The following is a 13,161-nucleotide window of genomic DNA, read 5'->3' as shown; positions in this document are numbered from 1 at the left end:
TCCTAAACTGTTATAGCCTTTCCATACTACAGAGACAAAGCAAAGAAAGTTCTGCTGAATCTTTAGAAAACACTGCTTAAGATTAAGCTGGAGTTTTGTGATCCGAGATGGTAAACCACCCTTTACGTATAATGTCCAGGCCTTGGAGAAGGTGCAAAGGAGATTTACTGGGATTGTCCGAGGCCTGAGAGACTGCATTAATTTGTAGAGACTGCGGGAGCTACAGTGGTTACTAGAGCAGGTCAGTGGTTAAAAATGCTGCAGCGAGTAACTCACCTCCTGACTCCCCAGAGCCTGTCCATCTACAAGGAGTGTGATGGTATACTCCCCACTTTCCTGGATGAGTGCAGCTCCATTTTACATGATGCCGTATGGAAATTCACCAAGGCTCCTTTGACAGCACCTTCCGAACTCTCGACCATTTCAGTCTGGAAGGACAACGCCAGCAGATACATGAGAACACACCACCTCTGCCAGCAACTGCATCCTGACTTGGAAATATATCACCATTCCTTCACTGATGCTGGGTCAAAATCCTGGAATTCCCTCCTTTTATAGCATTGTGGGTCAACCCACAGCACACGGGCTGCAGTAGTTCAAGAAGGCAGCTCACCCCCACCTTCTCAAGGGGCAATAAACACTGACCCAGGCAGTGGTGCCCACGTGCCACAAATGAATAATAAATAAATAAAGATGAATTCCATATTCCTGCCTACTAACGGTAACCATTAACTCCTGTTCTTCACAAGAATCAATCTACATCTGCCTTAAAATATCCAAAAACTGCCTGATTTTTGGGAAGAGTGTTCCAATAATTCTCAGTCAGTGTTTGCTATAGTTTTCCTCCTGCTGTGTGCTCTGTCTGTGACATTGGCTTCAGGAACGTGTAGCAATGCATTGTTACACCAGTGAGTGCAATACAGAGCTCCCCAGCAGCTATACGTCACACACCTTCCAGACAGCAGCTGCAGGAAAATGCCACCTCATTTGATAGTGGATTTTGAAATTCTGTAGTACAATTATCTCTCCTAAATGAGGAACCAACATGTTTGCAATGGCAATCCTTATGGACAATCACTTCTGTGGTCTGAAGACATAGCCTTTATCCCCACTCACTGCTTTCCAGCCCCGAGCTAGCATTTATAGAGATTTAAAATAATTTGATCGGACTTGTTACTGTACACCTCTGGAGCAGTTGGGACTTGAAAGCAGCCCTCTGGACCCAGAGGTTGGAACATTACCATTGCAATGAAGTTCCCTTTTTTGCACTAATAATAGTGCTTTTTGTGACTATAAGACGTCCTGAAGTGTTTCACAGCTGCTGAAGTGTAGTTACAGGTTGTAATGTGGGAATCACAGCAACTGATATGCTGTCATGTTAATACCCCCTTGGCCCTGCCTATCCCCCGTCACCCTGCCATTTTCCCTCTGTCAGCTATTCTTCCAGTTCTATATTGCACGCTCCTATCGAATCTGCTCCCACAGCTCTTTCATTAGCACATTCGAGTTCACAGCAGCTCTAGATGTAAAATTCTTTGTAGAACTGTGGAATTGACACAGCGCAGAAGGGGGCCTTTCTGTCCATCTTGTCCATGTCAACCCTAAGACTCACAGAAACCCTTTCTAACCCTATCTTCCTGCACATGGGGCCATAGCCCTGCAGCCTGCAGCATTGAAGCTGCTGATCCAGGTATTTTTTAAAAGAGTTTAGAGTTTCTGCTTCCACCACCCAACTCAGGCAGTGAATTCCAGGCACCAACCACCCTCTGTGGGAAAATGGTTTTCCTCAAGGCCCCTGTAATCCTTTTGCTCAAATTGATGACCCCTGGCTTTTGAATTATCTGCTAAGGGAAGCGGGTTCCTCCTGAATTCTCTGTCTCTCACAATTTTGTATACCTCAATCGTGTAAACCCTCAGCTTTCTCTTTTCTGAGGATAACAACCCCACACTCTCCGGTCTCCGTGACTATAATTCTCCAGCCCTGGCAACATTCTAGTAAAATCTTTACCTTCTGTCCAGAGTGATTACACCCTCCTTGTAATGTGGTGACCAGAGTAGTGCTCAGCCCTCCAGTTGTGGCGTCACTACTGTCTTCTATAATATCATCATTTATCCCTACTCTTGTCTCCCATACCTTTGCCAATGAGAGCAAGTGTTCCATATGACTTCCGTACAACCTTCAGGGCCCTGTGCACTCTCATTTCATCTACCCCGCACAGTGTATTCCTGATATTGTGCATTCCCTTTCACTGTTTGATCTCCCTAAATGCATTACCTCACTTGCCAGAGTTGAACTCCCATCTGCCACTTTCTTATCTCCTCTATATTATTTTGGAGCTTACAGCTATCACTATCTACTAAGAGACCAATTTTTGTGTTGTCTGTGAATTGCCCAGTTGTGTCTCCCACGTTCAACTCCGAAGTGTTAAAGTATAAAACAAACAGCAAGATCCCTGTGGGACACCTTTTGACACAGTTTTCCATTGGTGAGGGCAGCCATTGACCATTATCCTTTGCTTCCTGTTACTGGGCCAACTTTCCGTCCAATTCGACACATCACCCAGTATCACATGGGCTTTTTATTGACAGGTGTGCCATGTGCGACCTTGTCAAATACCTCACTTAAATCCATGAGGATAACATCAACTGCGCTACTCTCATCGATCCTCCTCATCCTTTCCTCAAAACGTACAATCGCATTGGTAAGGCATGACCTTCCCTGACCAGAGCTGCGCTGACTGTCCCTGACCGGCCCATGCTTTTCTAAGTGACTGTTTATTCAATCGCTCAGGATTAGTGCTAACAACTTGCCCATCCACTGAAGTGAGACGAACTGGCCTATATTTGTTTGGGGTTTCCTTTGCTCCCATTTTAAACAATGGGTCACCATTTGCAGTCCTGCAACATCTCACCTGTACCTAGTAGAGATTGGAAAATAATCCTCAGAGCATCTGCTATTTCCTCCCCGACCTCCTACAGTATCCTGGAGAACAATCCATCTGGCCCTGGTGACTTATCCACTTTCAAGGGTTCCAGCTCCTCCAGCACTTCCTCTCATTCTGATTATTTCTTACCTGTTGACAATTTGCTTAAATGTAAGCGTCCAGTTCTGAACCTTGCAGCTTCTCAATATTTACTCTGATCGAAATCCTTCACACATGCACACGTACAATTATGTTCTGTGTCACTAAAAAGCAAAGGGCAGCAGACTTGTGAGAACACCACCCCCTGCAAGCTCCCCTCCGAGCCACTCCCCAGCCTGACTTGGAAATATCTCGCCGTTCCTTCACTGTCACTGGGTCAGAATCCTGGAACTCCCTCCCTAATGGTATCGTGGGTCAACCCAAATCAGGAAGAAAGGAGCTCACCCCCAGCAATGTCCCAGCCAGTGTTACCCATGTCCCATGAGTGTATTTTTAAAAAATGTTTTTGTGCACACATTACACCTTCCTCATTGAGGAAACATTATATAGGCTGCTAAACCCAGCTGCTGCTTTGCCCATGCTAACAACCTGAATAATCACAGGCTGCAAGCTTAACCAGCTAGTTCAGATCGATAGTTAACAGTTTCTGCTGCATGGCCGCTGGTGGTGGACTGGTTAAAATCAGGGGTGCTGGAGGAGTGCAGATACCTTGGAGCAGATGGGAGCTGGAGGGGAGGATGCTGTCGGGGTTGAGGTGGGGGTTGAGGTAAGACCATACGAAATAGGAACAGGAGGAGGCTGTTTGGCCCCCTCGGGTCTGCTGTACCATTCACGAGGATCGTTGCTGGTCTGACCTTGCTCACGTCCCCTTTCTTGCCCTTTCCCAACTGATCAAGAATCTTTCTCAGCCTCAGATAGACACAAGGATTCTGTCCCCTCAGCTCTCTGTGGCAAAGAGTTCCAAACACACTTAACCCTCTGAGAGGAGACATTCCTCCTCGCCTGAGGCCCTTTATTCTGGGCGGGATGGTAACATAGGATGACAGCAGTAATATTTGTGGGTCAGTATTGGGTGGATTGTGAAGGCTGCTGATTGGTTGCTAATGATCATGCCCATGTGTTTATACATTGGTGCTTTGGAGAATCTTTACAGTGAATCTTCATGTTTTTCCAGTATTCGGGCTTCCAGCAGACCGCAGACAAGTGTTTTGTGTGTGGACATCTGATAATGGAGATGGTAAGAGATCTGCAGTGCTTCATATATATAATAGTCAGCATGTGTAACTGCCTTACAGTGACTGTGCTCAGTGTTGATTGGATCACATTAGATGTAAAGCATCTATAGCAGAATGCTATTTAACACTGCATTCGTGACAAGCTCAATGAGCTAAAGGTGCCATGCAAATAAATGAGGATTATCTCACTCTTGTTACAGAATCATGACAGGATAATGACCAGCGCTGGGAAGAGAATAATCAAGAAAACTGAATGTTTAGGAAGGAGAGAGCAAGAGGCAAAGCAGGAGGAGTTAGGTGATAAGGGATAGGAACAGTAGATTAGTAAGAGACAACGCTGTTCCATTCTGACAGTGTGTGGACTCTGAGTACAGTGAAGGAACAGCAAAATGCAGCAGACACCGGTTGGATTCAATGATACGCCTCCAGTTCGTATTGGTCGGGTGTGGGCAGCATGTTAATCAGGAGATGAGTGAACCTTGTAGCATAGGAAACACGATTATTATGGTGGGTTTCAAACTGCACATAGACGGGATAAGTACTCAAGCTGTGGAGGATGGTTTTTCACAGCAATATAGAAATGTAGAAAATAAGAGCCAACTAGAGGGCATGCTGTTTTAGATCTAGCACTGTGCAATGAAAACAGTTAATTAACAATCTTGTAAAAGAACCTTTAGGATCGAGGGTCCGCAGTGTGATAGAATTTTGTTTGAAAGTAGCGGTACAGGTGTAATGACTGTGTATAGAAAGTGAATAGTTTGTTAATGAACTATAGAACATCTTGCAACAATGTGGGTGGGTATATGGTTGGTGGGGGATGGGGGGGGAGTGATGGCGTGACATTGAGCCGAATGTGGGCCAAATGCTGGTGAACGGGACTACGTTGATTTAGCATATTTGATTAGCATGGATGGGTTGGACTGAAGGATCTGTTTCCGTGCTGTGTAGCTCCCTGACTCTACATTCCTTCAAGATATCAAAATTCAAAAAGTCAGTCAATCATGGTGAACAACGGAGGTGCAGGATTATGTAACATTAAAAGAAGAAGCATACAAAGTTACCGGGAACAGCAGTAATCCTGAGGATTGGGAATTTTTTTAGTATTCAATAAAAGAGGACCGGGAAACGAATGAGGAAAGGGAAAATATGAATGCGATCTAGCAAAAAGTATAAAAATGGACTGTAAAAGCTTCTGTTAGTACATAAAAAGGAAATGTTTGATTACAATGGAGTGTGGGTCCACTAAAAGCATTGTCAGAAGAATTTATAATGAGGCAAGGAGAAATAACAAAGAAATGAAATAATTACTTGGTGCCTGTTTCACCGAGGAAGCTACCAGCAAATATCCCGGCAGTTGAGATCCACGTGGATCTGGAGAACGAGGAGTCAGAGAGTCCTATAGAATGGAGACAGGCCCTTCTGCCTAAACAGGTCCATGCTGACCTAAATGTCCATCCACACTAACCCCATTTCCCTGCGCATGGCCTGTATCCTTTTAGACCTTTTCTATCCATGTATTTGTCTAAATGCCTTTTAAATATTAACAACCACTTCCTCTGGCAGCTCATTCCGTATGCGTCCCACCCTCTGTGTAAAAAAGTTGCCTCTCAGGCTCCCATGTATTCTTTCCCCTCTTACCTTCAACTGATGCCCCGTCGTCCTCGATTCCCCAACCCTGGGAAATAGATTGAGTGCATTCACTCATGCCTCTCATGATCTTATACACTTCTGTAAGATCTCCCCTCAGTCTCCTACATTCTAAAGAAAAATGTCCCAGCTTGTCCAACCTCTCCCTATAACTCAGTCCCTTGAATTCTGGCAACATCCCGGTAAATTTCTTCTGCACTCTTTCCAGTTTAATAACATCCTTCCTACTGCAAAGTGATCAAAACTGAACACAGTACTCCAAGTGCAGCCTCACTAATGTCCCATACAACTGCAACATAACTTCCCAACCTTTATACTCAGTGCCCTGACTGATGAAGGCCAGTGAGCCTAAAGCCTGCTTCACTGCCCTGTCTACCTGTGACTCCACTTCCACAGAACCATGCACCTGAACTCCAAGGTCCCCTTGTTCCACCACACTCCTTAAGGCCCCACCATTCACCATGAAACTCCTGCCTAGAATTGACTTCCCAAAATGAAACACCTCACGCATCTAAATGAAACTCCATTTACCATTTCTCAGCCCACTTCCCCAGCTGACCAAGATTCTGCCACAGTTTATGATAACCTTCCTCACTGTCCACGATACCATTTATTCTTGTGTCTAATCATACCTTGTACATTCTCATCCAAATCATTAACGTAGGTAACAAACAGCAGTGGGACCAGCACTGACCCCTGAGGGACACCACTCATCACAGGCCCCCAGTTCAACAGGCATCTTTCCACCATTACCCTGTGCTCCCTACTATCAAGCCAATTGTATATCCAACTCGCCAACTCACCCTGGATTCCATGTGATCTCACCTTCCAGAGCAGCCTATCATGTGGAACCTTACCAAAGGCCTTACTGAAATCCATTTAGACTATGTCTACTGCCCTTCCCTCATCAACCTCCCTGGTCACTTCATCAAAGAACTCAAACAAATTTGTGAGGTATGACGTCCCATGCACAAAGACATGCTAACTTTCTAATCAAACCCTGTCTTTCTAAATGGATGTATGTACCTTATCCTTCAGAATCTTCCCAAGTAACTTACCCACCACAGATGTTAAACTTATTGGTCCATAATTCCCAGGGCTTTCTCTGCAGCCCTTCTTGAATAAGAGCACAACATTTGCTACCCTCCAGTCTTCCGGGACCTCTCCCCTGGCTAATGATAACGCAAACATATCAGCCAGGGCTCCCCGCAATTTCTTCTCTAGTCTCTTCCAGGGTTCTGCTATATATACACTACCTTCCCCAAGTCATCATGTCTTTCTCTACAGTAAACACAGAGGAGAAATATTCATTGAAGACCTCGCCCATCTCCTGTGGTTCCACACATACGGGTTCACTTTGGTCCTTAACGGGTCCTATTCTCTCTCTAGTTGTTCTTTTTCCTTTAATATGCTTAAAGAATCTCTTTGGATTCACCTAATCTTTTCATCCAAAACTGTCTAGTGCTCCCTTTCACCCTCCTGATTTACTACTGCAGTAAATGCCTGTGTTCCCTGTATATGTCCAGGGATTCCCGTGATCCCAGCTGCCTGTACCTGAACCACGCTTTTTCCTTTTTTCTGGTCAAAGCCTCAATTTCTCTTGTTACCCAGGATTCCTGACTCCTGCCAACTTTGCCCTCCACCCTCACAGGAACATATGGACTTCAAACGCCAGCTATCTCACTTCTAAAGGCCTCTCACTTTGCCTGAGGTCCTTTTGCCTGCGAACCAATGGCTCCAACCAACCCCTGCAAGCTCCTGTCTAACTTCATCAAAATTCACCTTGTCCCAGTTTAGAACTTGAACCTGTGGACCAGGTATGTCTCCATAACAATTCTAAAATTACCAGAACTGTGGTCACTGGTCCCAAAGTGCTCAGTCACCTGTCCTGCCCTATTTCCCAACAGTAGGTTGAGTTTTGCCTTGGCCCAGGTAGGACCCTCTATAAGCTGCTGCTGACGGAAATTAGCATTAGGAGGATGAGTGTACTGGGAGCCCAAAACTAGAGGGCGTAGGTTTAAGAGGAGAGAGGAAAGATTTAAAAGGGACCTCAGGGGCACCTTCCCACGCAGGAGGTGGTGTGTGTGGAATGAGCTGCCAGAGGAGGTGCTGGTGATTGGTACAATTACAACATTTAAAAGGCACTTGGATGGGTACATGAATAAGAAGGGTCTGGAGGAACATGAGCCAAATGCTGGCAAATGGGACTAGATTTATTTAGGATACCTGGTCGGCATGGACAAATTGGACCAAAGGGTCTGTTTCCATGCTGTCCATCTCTATGTCTCTAAACTAATGGAGCTGCAAATTCATGAAACCCCAGGATCTAATATTTTCCATGACACTTGATCATTTAGTGATTATCTTTCAAAATTCTCAAGATTCTGGTGGAATAGAATGTCGCTGTGCTATTTAAGAAAGGAGTGAGAGAGAAAGCAGGGAAACTACACACCTGTTACCTTCCAACAATAGGAGAAAGTTGTAGAATTTATTATAAAGGCTGGGATAAATAGACACCTAAGTAGATAGAGAGGTAAACTGAGAGTAGGAGGAGACCTGTTTTGTTGGGGTTGTCTTTTGGTGTAACTCATCAGTAAAATCTCTCTCTCTCTCTCTCTCTCTCTCTCTCTCGCGCGCTCTCTCTGTCTCGCGGTCTCTCGGACACTGCACTGTGAGGGGCGGTAACTCAGCACTCTCTGAATGACGATGGGTCTAAAATAGTTCATTTACATGGACAGTTTGCACGTTCCCGTTTGTCTTCCCTCTGACAAAAGGCCGTCGGTTAGAGGTTTGAAGACAGATATTGTGCTTTTTTTTCACCGAGTGACTATGTTGAGAGATTAGGAGCCGGATGTGGGTCAGCCATTAGTGGATCGAATGGGAGAGTGCATTGGGGCTGTCCCTCTGTGAGGGTCTAGGGCAGAGGGGAGTGGGTGAATTATAGCGGGAGAGTTATTTTGTGCAGGATCCTATACCTGAGAGAATCTCTCTGACCCCTGGTGTTGGTATACAGATTTTACAGGCTCTTGGCAAGTCCTATCACCCAGGTTGTTTCCGCTGTGTGGTCTGTAATGAGTGTCTGGATGGTGTACCCTTCACTGTTGACGTGGACAACAACATTTACTGTGTCAAAGATTATCACACGTGAGTGACTAGCTTGTGACGTCTCTCCCATTGGGCTCCGAAGCTGATTACATTCCGGTTCCCTAGTTACTGGCCCTGCAGCCAGGGGAAACTGGTTCTGCTCAGGCTGTCCAAACCATTCAGGACTGTGAGCCTAGCTATCACAATCCATCGATTTACTCCTAAAGAACAGGCCCAGTTTCTCCAGCAGTGTTAGTAATCCTGCTGTTTAACAAGGTTTGTTCCCGTTATCTACAGCTGGTGATGTTCCTGAGCAAACGTCCCCATTCCCTGCCCTACGAGCTCAGGTTCACTAAACAGCAAGGACTGCTGGTGTTTGGCTCAAATACTGTTTCACTTTGACTGTGATCACAGGAGGAGTGGCAGCTGCTCCTCTTCAAACATAAGCTGTATCTACGTGAGACAGGGCCTCCTGTTTAACACTGAACTTTCCTCAGTGCAGCACTCCCTCAGTACTGTGCTGTTGTGCCATTCTGAAACAGTGGGCTCCTGTTCCTGTAAATATCATTTTTATTTGTACATGAAACGGGAAGTGGACAACTCCACGTGGTTCTATGTTGATCGAAATCCCTTGATCCAACTTTATCCCGTTTATCCTCTCCTGGTATCTGTTAATCTGTATATGACCAGTCCTCCTGACACCTTAATTAGACTTCAGTCTATAATGCACTGTATGGTATCTCGCTGTACAACTGAGTTCTGGTTTTTTCTGTGTATTTGTGTTTAATTTGTGACCAATTTTCTTCTGGTTCAGGGTTTTTGCACCAAAATGTGCGTCCTGTGGACATCCAATTCTGCCAGCACAGGTACTGCTTGCATCTCCCACCCCCCACTCTCTCTTCCCTACCCCCACCTCACACCACCTCCTCCCCCCCCTTCCCGTCTCTCTCCTCGCTGCACCCCCCCACGCCTTTGCTGAGGCCTGTTGTACCCTCCTTTAAGATGTGTATTTTATAGCCACGTGAAAATTCTGAAGGAAGGCAAGTGTACAGGAGGGTGGGGAGAGGTGGAAGAGTGGGGCTGTGCTGTGGTGATGATGACAGGATGTTCCTGACTGACTCTCGCTGTGTTTCAGGGTTCGGAGGAGACGATCCGTGTTGTGTCGATGGATAAAGATTATCACGTGGAATGTTATCATTGTGAGGTAAGCCCCTGGTCATGCTGCTTTTCCCTGAGGTCAGTGGGGCAACAACACATCATAACAATCCTGTTGGCCATTGGCTGGCCAGCCTCGCTTGGCAACTGGCCAATAGAAGGGCAGTGGTTGCTGGGTAGAGGAGGTTGGGATGGTTTATTTGACGCTGGCTAATTGCTCTGTTGTTGTCCTCAGGACTGTCGCTTGCAGCTGAATGATGAGGAGGGTCGTCGCTGTTACCCACTGGAGGGGCATCTGCTGTGTCACAGCTGTCACATCCGGCGCATCAACATTCCCCCAGCACCGCATCCCCCCCCGAGCTACCAGCTTCATGTCACTGAGCTGTGACTACAGGAACCTGGACGTTCATGACCTGAGCAGGCAGAGAGAGGAGGGGGCATCTCTGCTTCTGTCCCCCAGGCACCTCAATCTGAGGAGGCTTCCTCTGGACAGGGAGGGAGTGACCACTGTTACCGTCCATTCTGACACCACGGTGACAGTCTCAACCAGAGCCATTTGTGGGAAAGTTGGGGACAGCACTTTCACTGAGAGGAACTCGTTAACTAAACCCAGATGTGCTGCAGCCATGGACGGACAGACTAGACTTTTCTCTGGACAGGCCAGAGAGACAGTCCACACCTCGCACCATCTCCAGCTCAACCGTGTGCCCGAATTTCCAAGATGGCAGCTAGACCTTGCACACATCCAACTCTAACCCAGTTTGTTGATGGCCTTCACTGAATGGTCAGATGGTGCTGGCTCAGGATGTCCTCTCTTTGAGCCACCAAAGTGCGGTTGTCCCTCTCCAAAAAAACAGCTTCCCTGAGATGCACTTCAGCACACAGGGGACCTTTGTCATCCTCATGATTTTTAGACTGAGGTGCCTCCTTTGTCTTATCAATAGCAACTGCTGAGGCATGACCTAGGTCCCAGCTTACTGGGTAATTCAGCACTTACTAACACACCTCCCAGTCTACCATTAACCTCTTCTGTACCTGTGACAACACACACCAGTGTATTGACTATGCAAAGTAATGCAACCATTTTATATAAAACACTTGATTGGTTGCAATGTACAGCAGGCCCAACTTTGTAATTTTTTTTAGTTTCTTTTTAAAAAAAGGTGTTTTTTTAATTCTAATTGGATAAGACAGTGCATTTGTTTTGTACTGATTATTCTGCAGACACACCTCTGTACGGTTTCACATTTTTCCAGAATGATTTGTGCTGTTGGTATGTGCTCAGGTTTGTGTGTGTCCTTTGGATATGATCTGTACAGACTTCCTCCCGTCTCGCAATGGCACCCAGACCCCACCCTTCCAAAAGGAGAGCAGGGAGGCCTCTCCGAACGTGGAGTGTCTTCAGTTATTGGTGTTTATTGCGTTTGGGAGTACAGCTCACCAGTTGATTTGGGAAGGCTGGCATTGGATGACCACCAGTTCCCCACTGACTTGAAGTTCTCGAAAGATGGCACTTGTGCGTCCATTTCACTGCCCTCCCCTTCCCCCCCTCCTCCTTATTTATTTATCCCCATGGTCCTATCCATACCCCAGGATCTGCACCCACCCTCCCATCAGCTTCTGAGAGGTGAGCCTCTTTGCTCTCCCTGGTTAGTTTTCCCCGCAGCTGGGCCTTCGGGTCTCCTTGTTGGCTTTTGACACCCCTTTGTGCTCCATTTTCCTCCACCCAGACTACTCATACTGTTAGGTTAAAGTATCACTTTGTCCCCATGCCTGGTGTTCAACTCAGCAGGAACTATCTGGGGCATTGCAGTCTGGACAGAAAATTCTAGCGTTGGCTGTGTCCCTGGAAAGGTTGCCCCGATTCGTCAGCGGGTGTAGTTGAGGTGGGAGACCGGGTTAGGGTTTGTGATCCTTCCCGGGATCTGAGCTGGCTGTGTGGGTTTCTGAACCTCCTGCAGTAGGGGGAGGGTGAGGCTCGGGGTGGAATCGTTGGTTAAGGTCATGATCAGAAAGGAAGTGAAACCGGAGTTTTCCCCCCACTAAAACTTTCACGTTCTGTCCTGTTAATCTCCCTAAAACCTCTGTGGGTTGGAAAAATTCAGTCATTGATTTTGTTGAGGCAAAGAAAAGATGTGTAGATTTATTTATCTTAAAAAAAAAAGCCACATGATATCAACCTAAATTATTAAACATGTAAATGTCAAAGGTCATTTAACCTTGGATATAATCTGCCTTTTTTGTTCAAATACAAGTTTTGTAGTTAACATTGACAGCGTTGCTTTGTCTCTGCTTGGACCACAGGAAGTAGCTTTTGTCATCCTGGTCTCTCAAACTACTAATGTGTAAAAGAATCCTTGCTATGACCACTGTGTGTTTGATAAGACAATGATCAGTGTCAACATTGAGCAGCTCCTGGTCTGACGAAAACCCCACTCTGACAATGACATTCTCCGCTGCGTTTGCTAAGGCAGGCTGTGGGCTGGGAAAAGGCTGAGAAGGTGCAGCGAGTCAGGACTGACGGAGCGCATCACTGTCAACTCCTCAGGAATGAGGGAGTGTGACTGTTTTCTGAGGCCTGAGCCTCACCCACTTCTAACATGCTTCCAGAGGTCATTGCTGGGAGATGGTCATTGACTGTTGTCAATGTTACAACCTTCAAATCTCACTTATAAATATCCATCTAGAAGAGATATGGACAACGTCGAGATCATAATCCAGTGGTCAGTTTGCAATAAAGAAGGTCTCTGGGTCAACAGCAGTCATTTATCTCGAGAAGGTTGCCGAGCCAACGCAGAGCTCTGGTCTTCACAATGACCAGTATGCAGGTGAGATCAGCTCTTACAGGAGCTCAAAGTTGACCCTGCCATCCGACCAGTGTACAGGCTTGTGCTGAGGATGCAGGTTTGCTTGACTCAGTGGAGCGTTTGTAGTTAGCTTGCTGTTCCGTTCATTAACTCAGCTTGGATGTAACAAGCTGGAGTTTTTAAATGAGGTGTATTGGTTCCAGGAGCAAGTGATGAAGTGTGGTGATTGTGGAGCTGAGGTATGTCGATTTATCAACTGCACTTTCTGATGCTGATGGTCAAACAAACAACCATCTCTGTGCAATGAGA

At 46.2% G+C, this 13,161-nt stretch overlaps 1 protein-coding gene across 3 annotated transcripts in view; it reads left to right on the top strand.

The window, feature by feature from the left end:
* The window catches only part of wtip (WT1 interacting protein), a 35,950-nt gene extending 23,460 nt beyond the window's left edge, over window positions 1–12,490 (top strand). The window contains exons 4-8 of one of the 3 annotated variants that reach the window (XM_048546687.2): window positions 4,099–4,161; window positions 8,820–8,950; window positions 9,705–9,756; window positions 10,026–10,094; window positions 10,281–12,489. In XM_048546687.2, coding sequence (XP_048402644.2) covers window positions 4,099–4,161; window positions 8,820–8,950; window positions 9,705–9,756; window positions 10,026–10,094; window positions 10,281–10,433 — 468 coding nt within the window. In that variant the 3' untranslated portion in view covers window positions 10,434–12,489. Of the gene's footprint in view, window positions 1–4,098; window positions 4,162–8,819; window positions 8,951–9,704; window positions 9,757–10,025; window positions 10,095–10,280 lie in introns of all 3 variants that reach the window. The other 2 variants (XM_048546690.2, XM_048546688.2) reach the window with 2 other exon arrangements.
* The last annotated feature ends 671 nt before the right edge of the window (window positions 12,491–13,161 follow it).

Source organism: Stegostoma tigrinum, chromosome 16, assembly GCF_030684315.1.
Source record: "Stegostoma tigrinum isolate sSteTig4 chromosome 16, sSteTig4.hap1, whole genome shotgun sequence".
Lineage (NCBI taxonomy): Eukaryota > Metazoa > Chordata > Chondrichthyes > Orectolobiformes > Stegostomatidae > Stegostoma > Stegostoma tigrinum.
This window is presented reverse-complemented; position numbering and strand designations above follow the sequence as displayed.